Source organism: Crassostrea angulata, chromosome 8 (assembly GCF_025612915.1).
Source record: "Crassostrea angulata isolate pt1a10 chromosome 8, ASM2561291v2, whole genome shotgun sequence".
Lineage (NCBI taxonomy): Eukaryota > Metazoa > Mollusca > Bivalvia > Ostreida > Ostreidae > Magallana > Magallana angulata.
In genome coordinates this window covers 5809016-5824034 of record NC_069118.1, presented here as the reverse complement: position 1 = coordinate 5824034, position 15019 = coordinate 5809016, and the positions used below count along the sequence as shown (strand labels likewise).

Below are 15019 nucleotides of genomic sequence, written 5' to 3'. Positions count from 1 at the left end.
ATACCCCATATATATGTTTTCCTTGGTATCAGGGGTACTTACGCATAAGTTTTCTTTTTGTTGATAACATTTTGCTTTTTTTATTTATTTATCTCGTTCATCCATGCATCATGTAACAATAATAGTAGATAATATTAACTTTCTTACTACATTTATCAAATATCTAGCTACGTACTGATGTAATTTATTACTGTATAAGTAAAAGATGAGACGTATCTGCAATGATATTGTATTTGTTGCTTAACATGTAGGGAGAGGGCGAATTAAGTTTTTACCCCATTGCAATATATAATGCAATAAAATATGTTCAAATAAAGTTTTCTTTTAAAAAATTTATACTTTCGTTTTGCGATAACCAGTAAATTTCTATGAAAATAAGTTTGAGCGCTATCTTACAATTTTAAACACCGTAATAACTTTTCGAAGGTGTACACATTTTTCACCAAACCATGCATGGTTTGTATTCACAAAAACTGTTTTATATAACGTTTACATTGATTACAATTAAGTACTAGTACTAGTATATATTACTTACAACAAATTCCTAGCTACAATGCGGTATAAAAATACATTGTCAAGTACCTGTGTAAATATTGTTAACATTGTCTTATATCAATTAAATGCACTAAATGATTTTACAGTTGAATTCTTATAACATCATACAACGATTTACCTCACCTTGTTTTAACATAATGCGTTTTTGCATGACTTGGTATAAAGGAGCATGGTCAGACCATTCATTAAAATCGTCAACATGAAGATAAACAATAACATGAAAGCAATTAATTCTCTGTTACTATCGCAAAATCATTTACACGAGCACCAATATTATTTTTAAAAATATATCTACCTTCCTTGTCGCCAACTGTCGACCATTACAGTTGAACGATACATGTACGTACAAGGCTAACAAAGTTTTTATCTCTCTAGAAAGATATTTACAACTGTATCATGTGACTGTCTTAAACAGTACAATATTTGAACTACACGTTCATATGTTCGGGGCAGATTATATAAAAACATTGAAAATCCATGTCACGCAGGATTTCTAGAACACTTCAACTTTTTTTTACCCCAGTGCATGTACAGATATAACGTTCACAATTCAAAAAGGCTTAGATAAGTACTCTGTACATCAAAATTCTTAGCCTTGTTTGAGTCTAAAGTGGGGAGGGGGCAGATCAAGTGTTCCACAAATTCTGTGGTTTTCTTTTTTTTCTCGCCTGTTAGTAAAATTTAATATACATTGTCAATGTACTTTACATGTACATGTACCATACCATTATTTCAATATTGTTATTAAGTATATGTAATAACTCATGCCATAAGATGCATGTCTTGTGCAAATAAAGAATAATAATCAATGTTTTGAAATATTCGTACTTGAAGTTGTAAAGATTAACAATTTGTAGAATTAGTACTATTGTAGAGTATGACGACCTAAGAAGAGAAGATTATATAAATGCAATAATTTGTACACAGAAATTGTACATGTGCTTAAAATTTTAAATAAAAAAAATATATGTACATAAATAATAATATTCATTATATGATCTTTCGTTTAAAAAAAACCTTGTCAGAATCTACAAACTTTTATTTTCAGAATGTTTAATTGGTCTTAATCATTTAATTACAATAACTCATTAAGAGTTTGTCAAATCTAATCGAACACCCTCCTTTACAACGACACGAGTTACTACACAAACAATGCAGAACAATTACCCTAACCAGTTGTTTGACAAAAGTTTTTCAGAATCAATCAAGATTTTAGTGAACTTTCCTTGAGAACTAATCAGCGAGAATCTCTGGAGCGTGTCACCTTTGAAAGGACCGAATTGACTCGTGAGTGGCACGCGACCCCGATAATGGGTATAAAACTACCCGGCTCATGCGCACTGCCTGATTCTTCAATACAGGGTTATCAGTGACTATCACTTCGAAGATTGGAATCTCTAGGGTGCAGGAGTTTGAAATTCCTCTCAGGTGAGTTCTTGATTTATCTTTTATAAGTTTTACATTAAATAATGTGATGATGGATGGAAATCACTTGAACACATCGCTAGTTAAGGTCTTCCGTTTCCAACGGAAGACCTTATTGTTTTCGTACTGTTTCTTATTATTATTATTATTATTTTTTTCCACAAATTTTGTGCACGCGATATCTCGAAAACTATTCGGCCGATTTCAACAATTTTTTCACAGATGATTGCCAGTGGTCATAATTCTAGAAGTTTTTTGAATTTTTGAAATCGTCACTTCCGGTTCCGATTTACGGCCGATTTTGTCAGTTTTTACGACCCATTTTGTGCAGACATAAACTCAGAGACTATCAGAGATATAAATATGAAATTTTCAGGATAGGTAGACCATAGTTTGAAGATGTGCAGAACGTATTTTTTTTGCGCCAGTGGCGCCATTTCTTTGAGCTCGCCTAGGCTCGAAAATTGGATACGAATTTTGCATCAAAAATTTCATACATTTTGATCTGTATCTTTTTATCAGTTAATATTTTGTTAAGACATATATAACAAAAGTGGTAGATAATGAAAAGTTCTTTTTAACAAAATCAAGAAATAGGGGCTGGCCCCTTAAATTAGGGGCCAAGACACTCATAAACTCTATTACAAATAACTTAAAAACGATAAAGATTTTGTAATGCATTATAAAAGCAAAGCTGTTGATCGTACCAATATCTATTAGAAAAAATCATTGCCACGCCCATTTATTACGTAATTAGAGATTTTTAGGGGCCAAAGTACTGAAACTTTGACGCAATATATCTAGAGAAGGAGACATATTTTGTTAAGCTTTGTAGAAAGAAAATGCTTGCGTTGATGATTTTAATCGATTCCATCAATCAAAACACCGATGTCTGTCCCCGTTAAGGATCTAGAGGGCTGGCCCCTAAAATATTCAATCATTTGTATCTCAAACATTATCAACAATTTTAGATGGGTGTAAGAATAAAAAATATCATTATCCATGAGAACTTTCGAATGAACTCATGAAAAAGGGGCTGGTCCCTTTATTTAGGGGCCAAGACTGTCGTAAACTCTATTACAGATAACTTAAAAACGATACATATTTTGTAATGCATTATAGAAGCAAAGTTGTTGATCATTACAATATCTATCAGAAAGAATCATTGCCACGCCCATTTATTTCGTAATTAGGGGTTTTTAGGGGCCAAAGTACTAATATTTTGACGCAATATATCTAGAGAAGGAAACATATTTTGTTAAGCATTGTAGAAGAGAAAATATCTGTATTGATGATTCTAATTGATTCCATCAATCAAAACACCAATGTCTGTCCCCATTAAGGATCTAGGGGGCTGGCCCCTAAAATATTAAATCATTTGTATCTCAAAAATGATCAACAATTTTAAATAGGTGTAAGAACAAAAAATGTTAGAATTTATGATACCCTTCGACTGAATTCAAGAAAAAGGGGCTGGCCCCTTAAATTAGGGGGCAAGAAACTCGCAAACTCTATTATAGATAACTATAACTTTTTTAAAGGATATTGACAATCGTATACATTATCAGGGAGTGGAGGGGGGGGGGGGGGTTTGAAATTCCATTGATATTTTAATCGTATCGTTTAAAAATTGAACGGAAGACCTACTCGTTACTCGTAACGAGATCGTATCTAGTTTAATACTTATGATTTAATTCGAGAGACAAAAATCACAGACCGACAAATAGAATTGAGAGAAATAAATCTAAAATGAATACATGCAGCAGCAATTAATGTATGTACATATTTGATGTACATATTCTCTCTGATTTAATGCACGTGCTGTACAAACATGCAGCGATCTGAGCGTATATGCAATTGTGTTAAACTTGCCTTTCGCGCGCCAAGCTTAAGATGGCTCTATACACCCACAGTTTATTCCAATTTTCAATAGAAGACCACAAAAGATAAAATGATCAAATATTAAAATGACGATAGGGACACTATAGGTATTTCAAAAGAATTTTTTAATGTTTTTAGTGTTTTTGTAAAAGAATTTTTAAAGAGTTAACTATTAACAAATTGAGTGAAAATCTTTTGTCATATGATAGATATTTCCTTCGGACACCTTAAAAAATATAACACTTCTTAACATTCAAAAATGTTATTATTGCAATTTTTTTAGTATTTCCCTTAAACATAATTTTTCATATTTTCTTACTCTGTTGACAAATCATCTGAAATAGCTGCTTGATGTTATGAGAAAGTGTATTTTAATAAATGTGACATAAAAAAATTGAATGAAAATCATTGCAAATAAACACAAAAAATATTTTAAATTTTATTTGGTATGAAAGTTCCTCAGGTAAGATTTATCGTTCCTTAGTCATAAGGGCCAAACACTTTAGGGACTTTTTTATTTCTCAGTTGAAGAAAATTTCCTAGATATCATGTTGGAATGATAAATACATACATATTTCATTAGGGGCCTATATAAGTGAATATATAAGATTTTCAATGAAATACTTTCACCGGTTTAGAATTTTCTTTCACAGTATTCAACAAAAAAAAATACGTTTAAGAAAATTTTGGAAAGCTAAAAATTTTATTGACCTCAATGGGATTCGAACTCACGACCTAGAGGATTGTAGAGAATCCACCAACCCACTGCGCTACGCTGTATGATATCAATGAGGGGATAGAAACTATTTAAAAATTATACTTGGTTTTATTGTTTATTTCGATAAATAATACGACACATTGTGAAGGTGTCACATACCACATTACTTGTAAGTAATGAATTTTCCAATTACGAAATTCAATCTATTGAGATTCATTTAACAAATTTTTTAAAAGAGTGGTCCCCACACAATTCGCCTCAGTTTAAATCAACCAGTACCGGAATTGCATGCTTCCAGATTTACTTTTTTTGCGTACTGCGTCATCAAAAAGTGTTGTATAGAGCCACCTTAAAACGATAAGTTAAGTCGATGTATGTGTAGCGTTGATCTTTATTCTGGTCAAGGTGGAACAAGGTTTAAAAAAAAGAAAGAAATTGACAGCGACAAACGGTAACACGAGGTTGATCAAATAGATTTCTTTTCTCGAACAGCTGTAAAAGAAAGTATGTAACAAAACAGACGCTTCGTCCCTCGACCTTAAATTTGTTAAACTGTTTTATGTACACCGATCAAAATAGTTCAATATACATAAGATACTCTAAAATAATAATGGTTCCTAAATTTCAACTATGGCAGACGTTTAATTTAGCAAAAGCAATTTACAGCAAAGTTACGAGTAAGGCATAATTGTTTACTAAATCGAAATCATGATTTATACAGTTATACAGAAGAATTTTTGTTGTTTTAGCGACTGTTCCTGTGAAAAACAAAATTATTTATTTATTTTTTTTTTTGTAAAAAAGAAAAAGGGAATATTTTAATGCAATTATTGTCATGTTGGATGTGTTGCTCCGCATAGATGATTTAAATGTTTAGGGAAGTGAAAATTTAACATGTAAGACATGAGCAGCAACAGTTTTCTGATGTTTAAAAGTTTAGTCTATCTTTCAAAAGATTAAAATAACTCATTTGTTCTAATATTATCTACAAGACAGTATATTTTATGAATTAACAGTTGTTATTATAGTTTTTCATCTATATTAAGATGGGGGCCTTAATTATTAAATTGTGAAAACTTTTAATTATTCAAAACTTTCTGTTACATGCATACGATACATCGTATTTTTATTCTAAATGATAAAACACGCACTTGTAACAAATATTTTTACAACAGTTATTTAGTAGAGGGTTTTATGTATAGGTTTTGTGTGTTACCCAATCCATTGACGTGTCAATTAAATATGTATTAATAAATAATGAACTATTTTAAAAGAAATAAGAGATGAAAGATTGCATAAAATGAACAGAATGGCAAATGCACCAACAAAATTATAGAATAGCTAATTTCATTTTCAGAAATTTATATTTTATTAGTGGCGATTTGATGCAAGACTGAAAGAAATAGCTGTACATCGTATTGTGATGTGCTTTTCTGAATCCGTGCAATAACTAAGGATTGACAATGTTAGCCACGGAAAACAAGACAATATCCGACATTTCGAAAACACCTGTAAATATGACGTCACAACTTACCTTGGATCACATAGACAGTTTTCGCCATGCAGTTACGGCGGGGCCCCGTCCAGTGGTCCCCGGGGGGACAGAGATGAACAATAACAATTCAGTGGTGACTACACAGAAAGACTCGCCTCAGCTTCACGGGAGTTATCTTCCCCTGTCCCAGGGGGTCTCAGGCAACGGGGACTTTGTATATAGTGCTCATCAACCTTATAAATATACTCCATCGAACAATAATACACGTGCTTCACACCACGAAAGCAGAATAAGCAATGTTCAGAAACAAGAAAATGGTCATGCGTTGAACAACCAAACAAACTCAATCGAACACGTGTCAAATGCTCATTCTTATTCTGTGAACAACTTAAGCGGGACTATTGTGCCAATCTTCTACCGTGATACGAGTACAAGCGAAGAAGAATCTTCGGGAAATAAAACCTCAAACAGAGAACAACAATCCCTTTCATCTGACCTGGAACAACCTTGCAAGAAAAGGCGAATTTCGGATCCCCGGGAAGCAACCCAAAATCAAAGGACTGAAATGATTCAAAACCAGCCAGCATCAGTGGTACACAGTGAACAAAAAGACAAGACAGACGTTTCTGTATACCCATATCCGTCATTAGGGAGTGAAAATTTAGACAATTCAGAAAAACTCCGGAAAACACCTGACCCATCTCCAAACCAGGCTCAATTCTACAATAACTATCCATATTATCTACCTTTTTACCACCCGCCTCATCACAGCTTGCCGACTCCGGACTCCCAACAGGTGCCCCAGGTAAACGGGACGACCTTCCTGACACCCAGTCGCCTGCAGAGTCCAATCATGTCGACTTACCAGACACCAAAGGTCAGGGCGAAGCAGACCTGTCAGAGACGGCTGTCCTCACCCACCGACTCTGAGAGGTCATGTGACAGGTCATGTGATGAAGGTAGAAATTTCAAATTTGTGATATTTATATTTCACATTTCCTGGAATTTAATTTTATCAGCGTAAATTAAAGTAAGCATATGCATACATGTACTAACACCAAATATTGCGTCGACATATCTCAGATTCAGAAATTGACGTCATCAGCGATGCCAGAGACACGAGTATCACGGTTGAAAGTAAAGACAGTGACGTTTCTATGACGTCATTGAAGTCTTCTAAGTCGACATCCCCTTCCGACAATAGCAGCACCGGATCACCCTCCACAATTAGCCCGGAAGACGGTTGTCGCAAAAAGACCAGGACTAATTACACACCTTTGCAGGTGCAGACTCTAGAGAAGGTGAGTCAGTATAGAAATATTTGTATTCTAATTCTCATTTAAAAAGTGTACAAAGATTTATTCTTGTATGCAATTCGATGTAAAACTTCATGTAAAATTTTGTAACATTTAAAGATTATAATACATTAATTTTCTATCAAAAAACAGAAAGTTAGCGTACATGTAAAGATAGAATGTTTTTTTTTTATAATTTAGAATGGATTCTAACACATAATGAATACATTCGTTAAAAACTTCTCTTGTTCCTGATTAGGTATTTCACGAAAATCCATACCCAGACGCTGAGAAAATGGAACAGCTCTCAAAAGAACTTGACATTCCGGAAAATAAGTTGAAGGTAATTCACAATGTATTCACTGCCCTCTTTGTGAGCACAATACATTATTATAAAGAATCAAGTAACGTGAAGTTGAAATAAGACCATAAAACAAGACGTCGTACAGAAAAATAAGGATGTGTATTTTGATTTTATTGTCAGGGTGTTTGATTGGTATTCTTTCTTTACTTTAGGTCTGGTTCCAAAACAAGCGCGCCCGCTGGCGCCGGAGGATGAACGACAACGCCCACCAGGTTCCCCGCTACATGGGCTTCTCCCCGATGATGTCGCCCATGTCAAACTTTGGGTTCATGGGCCACATGATGCCCCCGCCTATGTCCCCCGCACAGGTGGTTCCTGGCCATTTTGTCCGTCCTGGTCCACCCACTTCACCATCGACTACGTCACAGAGTCCGAAACAGAACTCACAAGTGACCCCACCCCACCAAACACGAGGTCACTTTCCCCAGTACATGCCAGTGTACCCCTATGGAATGTTTTCACCGTATTACTACAGCTGATTGTGAATTTTAAGCGAGTGCTTTATTTTTTTAATCTTATGAGCACGTTTTCTGTCCCGCCATTTTGTCAATAAAATAGTTAAGTCGCCTGTTCTTCGTCACTGAATTCTTATTATGTGTAAATATGTAGATATGTACAAACACCTGCTATATTCTAAAAGAGCTTTTGCTTTGTATATTTTATTATATCATTATTTTTTTACATCTTATATATTATATCTGATATCGTCGCATGAATGAAAAACTGTATATTTTACACTGAATTGTAAATAAAATTGTATACTGTATTAAATATCTACAAAAACTTACTACTTTTCAGTATCTTGTCAGTATAGTTCATATTATACTCGGCGTAATGATTTGATTTACCGGTGATTTACCCCTGCACACAAAAATACACTGATACGTGTGCGAAGTACAAAAGGGTCTTCATTGATTAAAAGAATTGTTTTAACAGGCATAGCACGATCCCTGTGTCGATAGAAAAATATCGCCACTAGTATATAGATATATTCAAAATAAATGCCATAAACTATATGGTTTGTTAACAGTTTTTATTTTCATAAAGTGGGATAAAAAAAAAATATATTGCAACGATACTGGGGCAGGATTGATATACAAACAAATTCACAGAGGAGCAAGTTTATTTTTTTATTGCAGCTGCTCTTTACATACTTTGCAGTTTACTAGCTGCCATATCAATCTCTTTATGCTCTACAATTAATTACAATTTTATTTCGATTTATTTCGAAAAAGTGATTGGCGGGTACTTCTTTTGAGGTGATTCGTAAGGAATAATTTTATCCTTAAATCTGAAATTCATTTGTAACGTTTGTCATATCTATAAATAGTTTTTTAATAGCCTAAATTAAATTGTCATGTAAACATTAGTTCATAATACATTTATATATCATATATTGCAATAATCAAGAGTTTTGCAACTAAAACAATATCTGAAACTTGAGCAGGGAAAAAAACCTCACATTTTTAAATACACGACAGTGTCAGTTTAACTCCACCAATTTTTACATTTACAAAAAAAAAGATAAGCAGCAAACATATTAACCATTTTACTGTTCCTAGCGTTTGTCACATCATTTTAGGTCTAAAACTAGAATTTTAACTTTAAGATTAAAATTGTGTAAACAAATACATGACATGAACTTTTTTTTATATTGTTTTGTATCTCGCTTATAACAAAACGACTGACAATCATGTTAGAAATGCCATACTGTAGCATTGTAAGCATGCATTTAAAAAAAAAAGAAGAGAAAATGATGTACGTTAGACCAAAATAGTGACCACGCCCCCCTAAACGCCATTATTAAAAATAAACAATTTAAGGCTTGAAAATACAATCTATGTTGTCCTTTAACTCCACTTTTAAAAAAATCATGTCGTTTTTCAAGAAAATACGATAAATTTGAAAAAAGTGGAATATTAAAGATTTCATTTACCGCGTCGGCGATATGCGTGTTACCCATTTTACCGAATTCATTTTTAGAAACGTTTTTGTGACCTAGACGAAAAACGCACATTTTATGCAATCAACAGCCATGATGTCCACAATGTTGCCCCTATCCACGGCTCTACGCCAGTTCTCGTCGAGACAGGTTACTTTGAACAACTCTTTCCTCGCAAAAGTATGTGCAACCCACGTTAAATCGTTTTCGACGTCCCATCATCGCAATGCTGGACCCCCGACCAAGGCCGGTGGAAAGACAGTGTACGTCCGTGACAAACCTGTGATGAACATTGGGACAATCGGACATGTTGACCACGGGAAGACCACATTAACAGCTGCAATTACCAAGATTTTGTCCGAGTCCAATCAGGCTCAAGCCAGGAGGTACGAGGAAATTGACTCGAGCCCAGAAGAAAAGAAAAGAGGGATTACAATAAACTCGACCCTCGTGACCTACGAGACAGAGAATAGAAAATATGGTCATATTGACTGTCCCGGACACAAGGACTACATCAAAAACATGATCACAGGTAATTTTAAGAATTTCATCTTGTTAGTATAATGTAAATTGATAGTTGGTTGTTTATATAACAGAAAAACGGAGAAGGCATGGAACCGCCCGAATTTGTTCGGAGACGGGGAATATCGATCCCGAATTAAATTCTAAAATTTGCAAAATGTATCTTTGGTTTTAATGACCACTTAAAAGAAAAAAAAGAGCTTTTGTTTAACGGAGTTGTTGTTTTATTTCGTATTTTATCACCTACAACTACAATTATTGTTCTGAAAACTCCAAAATAATCTGTTATTTTCCTACCAGGTACTGCTCAGATGGATGGGTGCATACTAGTGGTTGCTGCAACAGATGGTGCGATGCCACAAACAAGAGAGCACATCCTTCTTGCTAAGCAGATTGGGGTTGAGAGAATGGTGGTTTTCATTAATAAAGCTGATGCTTCCGATGAAGAAATGTTGGAACTTGTGGAGATGGAAGTGAGAGAACTTTTAGCCCAGTATGGCTTTGATGCAGACAATACTCCATTCATAAAAGGCTCTGCCTTGTGTGCCCTTGACGGCAAAAACCCAGAGCTTGGAAAAGAGAGAATAAAAGAACTCTTGGAGCAGTGTGATTTTTATCTGCCCGTTCCAACAAGAGATCTTGACAAGCCCTTCTTTTTACCTGTGGAACATGTGATGTCAATAACGGGAAGAGGAACAGTAGTCACTGGAAAGCTGCAAACTGGAGTGATCAAGAAAGGCGAAGAAAGTGAAGTTATCGGATTCAACAAAATGTTCAAAGCCCAAATTATTGGAGTTGAAATGTATCGACAAATTCTCGAGCAAGCCCAGGCCGGGGACCAGGTGGGATGTTTGATCAAAGGTGGGAAAAAGGAAGATCTTAAAAGAGGCGTGTTTGTGGTGAAACCTGGCACCTACCCCTTGAACAATCATGCCGAAGCTAAGGTGTTCTTTGTCTCAGAAAAAGAAGGTGGTCGATCAAAAGCTTTCATGAAGAACTTCTACGCCAATGTGTTCAGCTACACTTGGAACATGAACACTTACTTTGAACTGGTCGACAAAGACATGGTGATGCCAGGCGAGGATGCGAAAGTGAACCTTAAGATGCAGAAGAAGATGGGTTTGAAGGAGGGGCAGAGGTTCACCATCCGTGGAGGGGGTAATGATGGGAGCGTAACTGTGGGATACGGTGTGGTCACAAAGATAATGGATGAGGTCAACTTTGACGACATGCAGGCAGAGCTTATATCAGCTAAAAAAGCTAAGAAGAAGCTTGAAAAAGCCAACAGCTAAATGTCTAAATATTAAACTTTCATCTTGGACTTCTTTAAATATATTGTATTTTAGAAGAGACGAACATGACCTTTGGTCCGCATTTTTTGTACATTGTGTAGATGTGACTGATTGTATGATTGCTATTTTGTCTATATAAAATTCATCCATGAATTCAGTGCTAGACTCGAAGTCTTGATTTTTTATACTGAAAATAATGCTGTTAAGGTACATGTAGTTTACATTAAATTACCATTGGAATTTAAATCATGAAGATAAAGAGAATAACTTAAGGATGGATATTAAGAAAAAAGAAAATGAATGAAAATATGTGAAGATCTGCTGACTGTCTAAATACTCTTCTAACTTGGTGTCCAAGTAACGCAGTGGACAATGCACTTCCTTCTCATCGCTGTGACCCAAGTTCAGTCCCCGTGATGGACAGTGGTTGTATGTAAAATTTCTGTGGGCACTCTGGTTTCCTTCCACATCAGTGACCCCATCGCGCTAACATCGGTACCAACATAAGATATTAATATAAGTTGTCGAACATGTTTATCAGTTGTTGTAAAATGAGTAATGCTCATTTTTTCTTCTAATTTTCTAAAAATTTAGGTTGTAAGTTATTAGTGGACTAAATAAAGCTTTATGAACTTATTACTGGCTATAAACCCGAGACCTCCTGTTTCTAACCCTTACAGCTTGGGGAGATGTCATAATACCAAAGTCCCATTAGTGGCATTAGAGTTGGAAGAGTCTGGAATTCATTGTTGGACTGGGTATGTTAGTGTAACAGCACTAGACTAGTGATGTTTGGCCCCTGGTTAGATTCCCTGTCCAGCCACATTTTCTGCATTTATTTGTACATTAGTTTACGTTAGGAATACTTTGAAACGCTGATTTTGTCTACTCCCTAACGTAGTTTAAAAAATCCCCTAAAAGCATGAGTTACATATTATGTACATAATAATTCTGCATTCTGTGACCAAATAACTTCATTATTACAAAGCCTTTGTTTGAACAGCGGATAAATAGAGAATATATTAAGATAACAAGTAAATGTGTGTTGCTTAACTAGTCTCCCCTGGGTTTAGGATTGATAAGACAATTTTCACAGAGAGATACCGGTAATTCTTGATACACACACACAGAATTTGCTATAAACAAATAAAAACCTTCCGTGTAACATCAAGGAGGCTGGGTGATCAACAAATTAACAATCCAATCTATCTTCATTTTTAGCTCACCTGAGCTGAAAGCTCAATTGAGCTTTTCTGATCAAAATTTGTCTGTTGTCTGTCGTCGTTGGCGTTGGCGGCGTTGTTGTAAACTTTTCACATTTTAATCTTCTTCTCCAGAACCACTGCGCTGATTTCAATCAAACTTGGCACAAAGCATCACTGGGTGAAGGGGACTGAAGTTTGCTCAAATGAAGGACCACACCCTCTTTAAAGGGGAGATAATTTAGAATTATTGAAAATTTGTTGGTATTTTTCGAAAAACATCTCAAAAACTATTTGGCCAGAAAAGCTGTAACTTGTATGGAAGAATCCTAAGGTAGTGTAGATTTAAGTTTGTTCAAATCATGGTCCCCGGGGGTAGGGTGGAGCCTCAATGGAAGATGGATTTTTACATAAGAATGTATAGAGAAAATCCTTAAAATTCTTCTTCTTAAAAACTATTAGGCCAGGAAAGCTTAAACTTGTGTGGAAGCATCCTCAGATAGTGTTGATTCAAGTTTGTTTAAATCATGGTCCCCAGGGGTAGGGCGGGGCCACAATGGGGGATGAATTTTTTCGTAAGAATATATAGAGAAAATCTTGTAAAATCTTCTTCTCACAAACTATTAGGCAGGAAAGCTCAATTTGGAGGGAACTATCCTAAGATAGTTTAGATTCAAATTTTTTTTTAAATCATGGTCCCTGTGGGTTGGGCGGGGCCATAATGGGGGATGCATTTTTTCATAGGAATGTATAGAGAAAATCTTTAAAAATATTCTGGGAAAGTATTTAGTCCAAAAAGCAGTAACTTGTGTGAAAACTTGGGTTGTGCAGATTAAAATTTGACCAAACTATGATTTCCTAGAAAAAAGTTGGGCCATAAAGTGGATGGGGGGGGGGGGGGGGGGTTATATAGGAATACAGAAAAATCTTCTTACAGCTACAACAACAAAAGGGGTTTGATATTTACCATAAGATATGTGGATAGAAATTTACCATAAAAATATGTGGATAGAAATCGGCAGATTTTTAAAAATTTTTGAGCAAAATCTACTGTACTTTGTTGTCAAGATATTTTGATTTTCATACTGTAATGCTAATTTGATCAGAGTTAAGGCAATTGTTGCTCAGATGAGCGATGTGGCCCCTGGGCATCTTGTTAGATATGACATTTAAGCTATCAAATATTATTTAGAAAAGATAAAATCATACATTCTAGCTTTAAAAAGAACATTTTCTGTATAACAACAGACTTGGCCTATAGGGCCGGTATTGGTTTCTGTATTTACAAAATCATATAAATTTCCCTTCCACGTCTTGAATTTAGGCCATACCCAGTAAACTTTTTTTTATAGTTTACATTCTATAATACGATAAATATTCTTTATATGCGTTCATATATTAGCAACTATTGAAAGTCTCTGACCCACCCCATTTTTAAATCTACATGTATAAACCTTCCTCCTGCATTTTTTGCAAAGAACGAACTGTATCTACTTGCAGTACTTCTCCCACAATTGTATTATTTCCTATAGATGTTCTGGAAATGCAAACGCAACAGTGTTTGGCCGGCATGATTTTTTTACGTGGCACCTGTCTCAAGTAACACAGAGTGAATGAATCTTCTCCTTAAATAAAGCGTGCTTACACTAGTGTATTATAATAGTTCCGGTTGATTGCTTTTATATGTAGTGAAGTTGAATTCTTTCCATTGATATCTTTAATTCAAAGAGCAAATGTGCATATCTATCAAAATATATAAGATTTTTTTTTAGGGACAGGCCGCTTCTGAATGATATCTAGGCAAAAATTCATGCAAAAATATACCAATTTACAAAGAAAATTCTGCTTTAGCCAATTTTGAAGATCAATAATAATTAAAATTACAAGATCAATATGATAGGTTGAAATGAAAATTCGAAAATTTTAGAAATATGTACGATAGAAAATAACCCCCCCCCCCCCCCCCCAAAAAATGGATTTTTAAAAGTGATTTTTTTTTCGGGAAATCCGTCTCCCCTATAGGTGAATTATATTGTTATTTGCAATAGATCCTTTTTATGATTTTTTAAAAAATCTTCACTTAAAACTTTCATCTAGTATCGCTAGGCCTTTTCCGTCAATTCGACTTGACGGAAAAGGCCGAGGGATGTTCCGATTGCTTGGAGAGATTGTTATAATTTCTATTATTATACCTCCTGTCAATTTATCTCTATATATTCAATACTCATCTATTTTCGCCTAGTATACAGAGGGTTTATATAGCGTTAACATACTATGCCGAAATAAAGCACGGCGAACGTTTTCAACAAAAATGTTTTAAACGCCAAC

General features: G+C 34.8%; 2 protein-coding genes across 3 annotated transcripts; both read left to right on the top strand.

Moving 5' to 3' along the window:
* The first annotated feature begins 1873 nt into the window (after positions 1 to 1873).
* On the top strand, positions 1874 to 8520 carry LOC128157960 (paired box protein Pax-6-like). Of its 2 annotated transcripts, none has more exons than XM_052820633.1 (5): positions 1874 to 1983; positions 5955 to 7033; positions 7158 to 7375; positions 7629 to 7712; positions 7886 to 8520. In XM_052820633.1, the coding sequence occupies exons 2-5, from the start codon at positions 6043 to 6045 to the stop codon at positions 8210 to 8212; spliced, it is 1620 nt and encodes a 539-aa protein (XP_052676593.1). In that variant the 5' UTR covers positions 1874 to 1983; positions 5955 to 6042; the 3' UTR covers positions 8213 to 8520. The 2 variants fall into 2 exon arrangements, with proteins under 2 accessions (XP_052676593.1, XP_052676594.1); XM_052820634.1 differs by having other exon boundaries at positions 1885 to 1983; positions 5937 to 7033.
* Positions 8521 to 9717: 1197 nt separating this feature from the next.
* On the top strand, positions 9718 to 11647 carry LOC128161270 (elongation factor Tu-like). Its single transcript, XM_052824522.1, has 2 exons — positions 9718 to 10207; positions 10498 to 11647. Exons 1-2 carry the CDS (start codon positions 9754 to 9756, stop codon positions 11487 to 11489), a joined length of 1446 nt encoding a protein of 481 aa, XP_052680482.1. The 5' UTR covers positions 9718 to 9753; the 3' UTR covers positions 11490 to 11647.
* Positions 11648 to 15019: the final 3372 nt, after the last annotated feature.

Coding starts and splice junctions, on each gene's coding strand:
- LOC128157960 (XM_052820633.1), top strand. CDS start 6,043: ATGTTAGCCACGGAAAACAAGACAATATCCGACATTTCGAAAACACCT. Junction 7,034..7,157: donor TGACAGGTCATGTGATGAAG/GTAGAAATTTCA, acceptor GACATATCTCAG/ATTCAGAAATTGACGTCATC. Junction 7,713..7,885: donor TTCCGGAAAATAAGTTGAAG/GTAATTCACAAT, acceptor TCTTTACTTTAG/GTCTGGTTCCAAAACAAGCG.
- LOC128161270 (XM_052824522.1), top strand. CDS start 9,754: ATGCAATCAACAGCCATGATGTCCACAATGTTGCCCCTATCCACGGCT. Junction 10,208..10,497: donor CATCAAAAACATGATCACAG/GTAATTTTAAGA, acceptor TTTTCCTACCAG/GTACTGCTCAGATGGATGGG.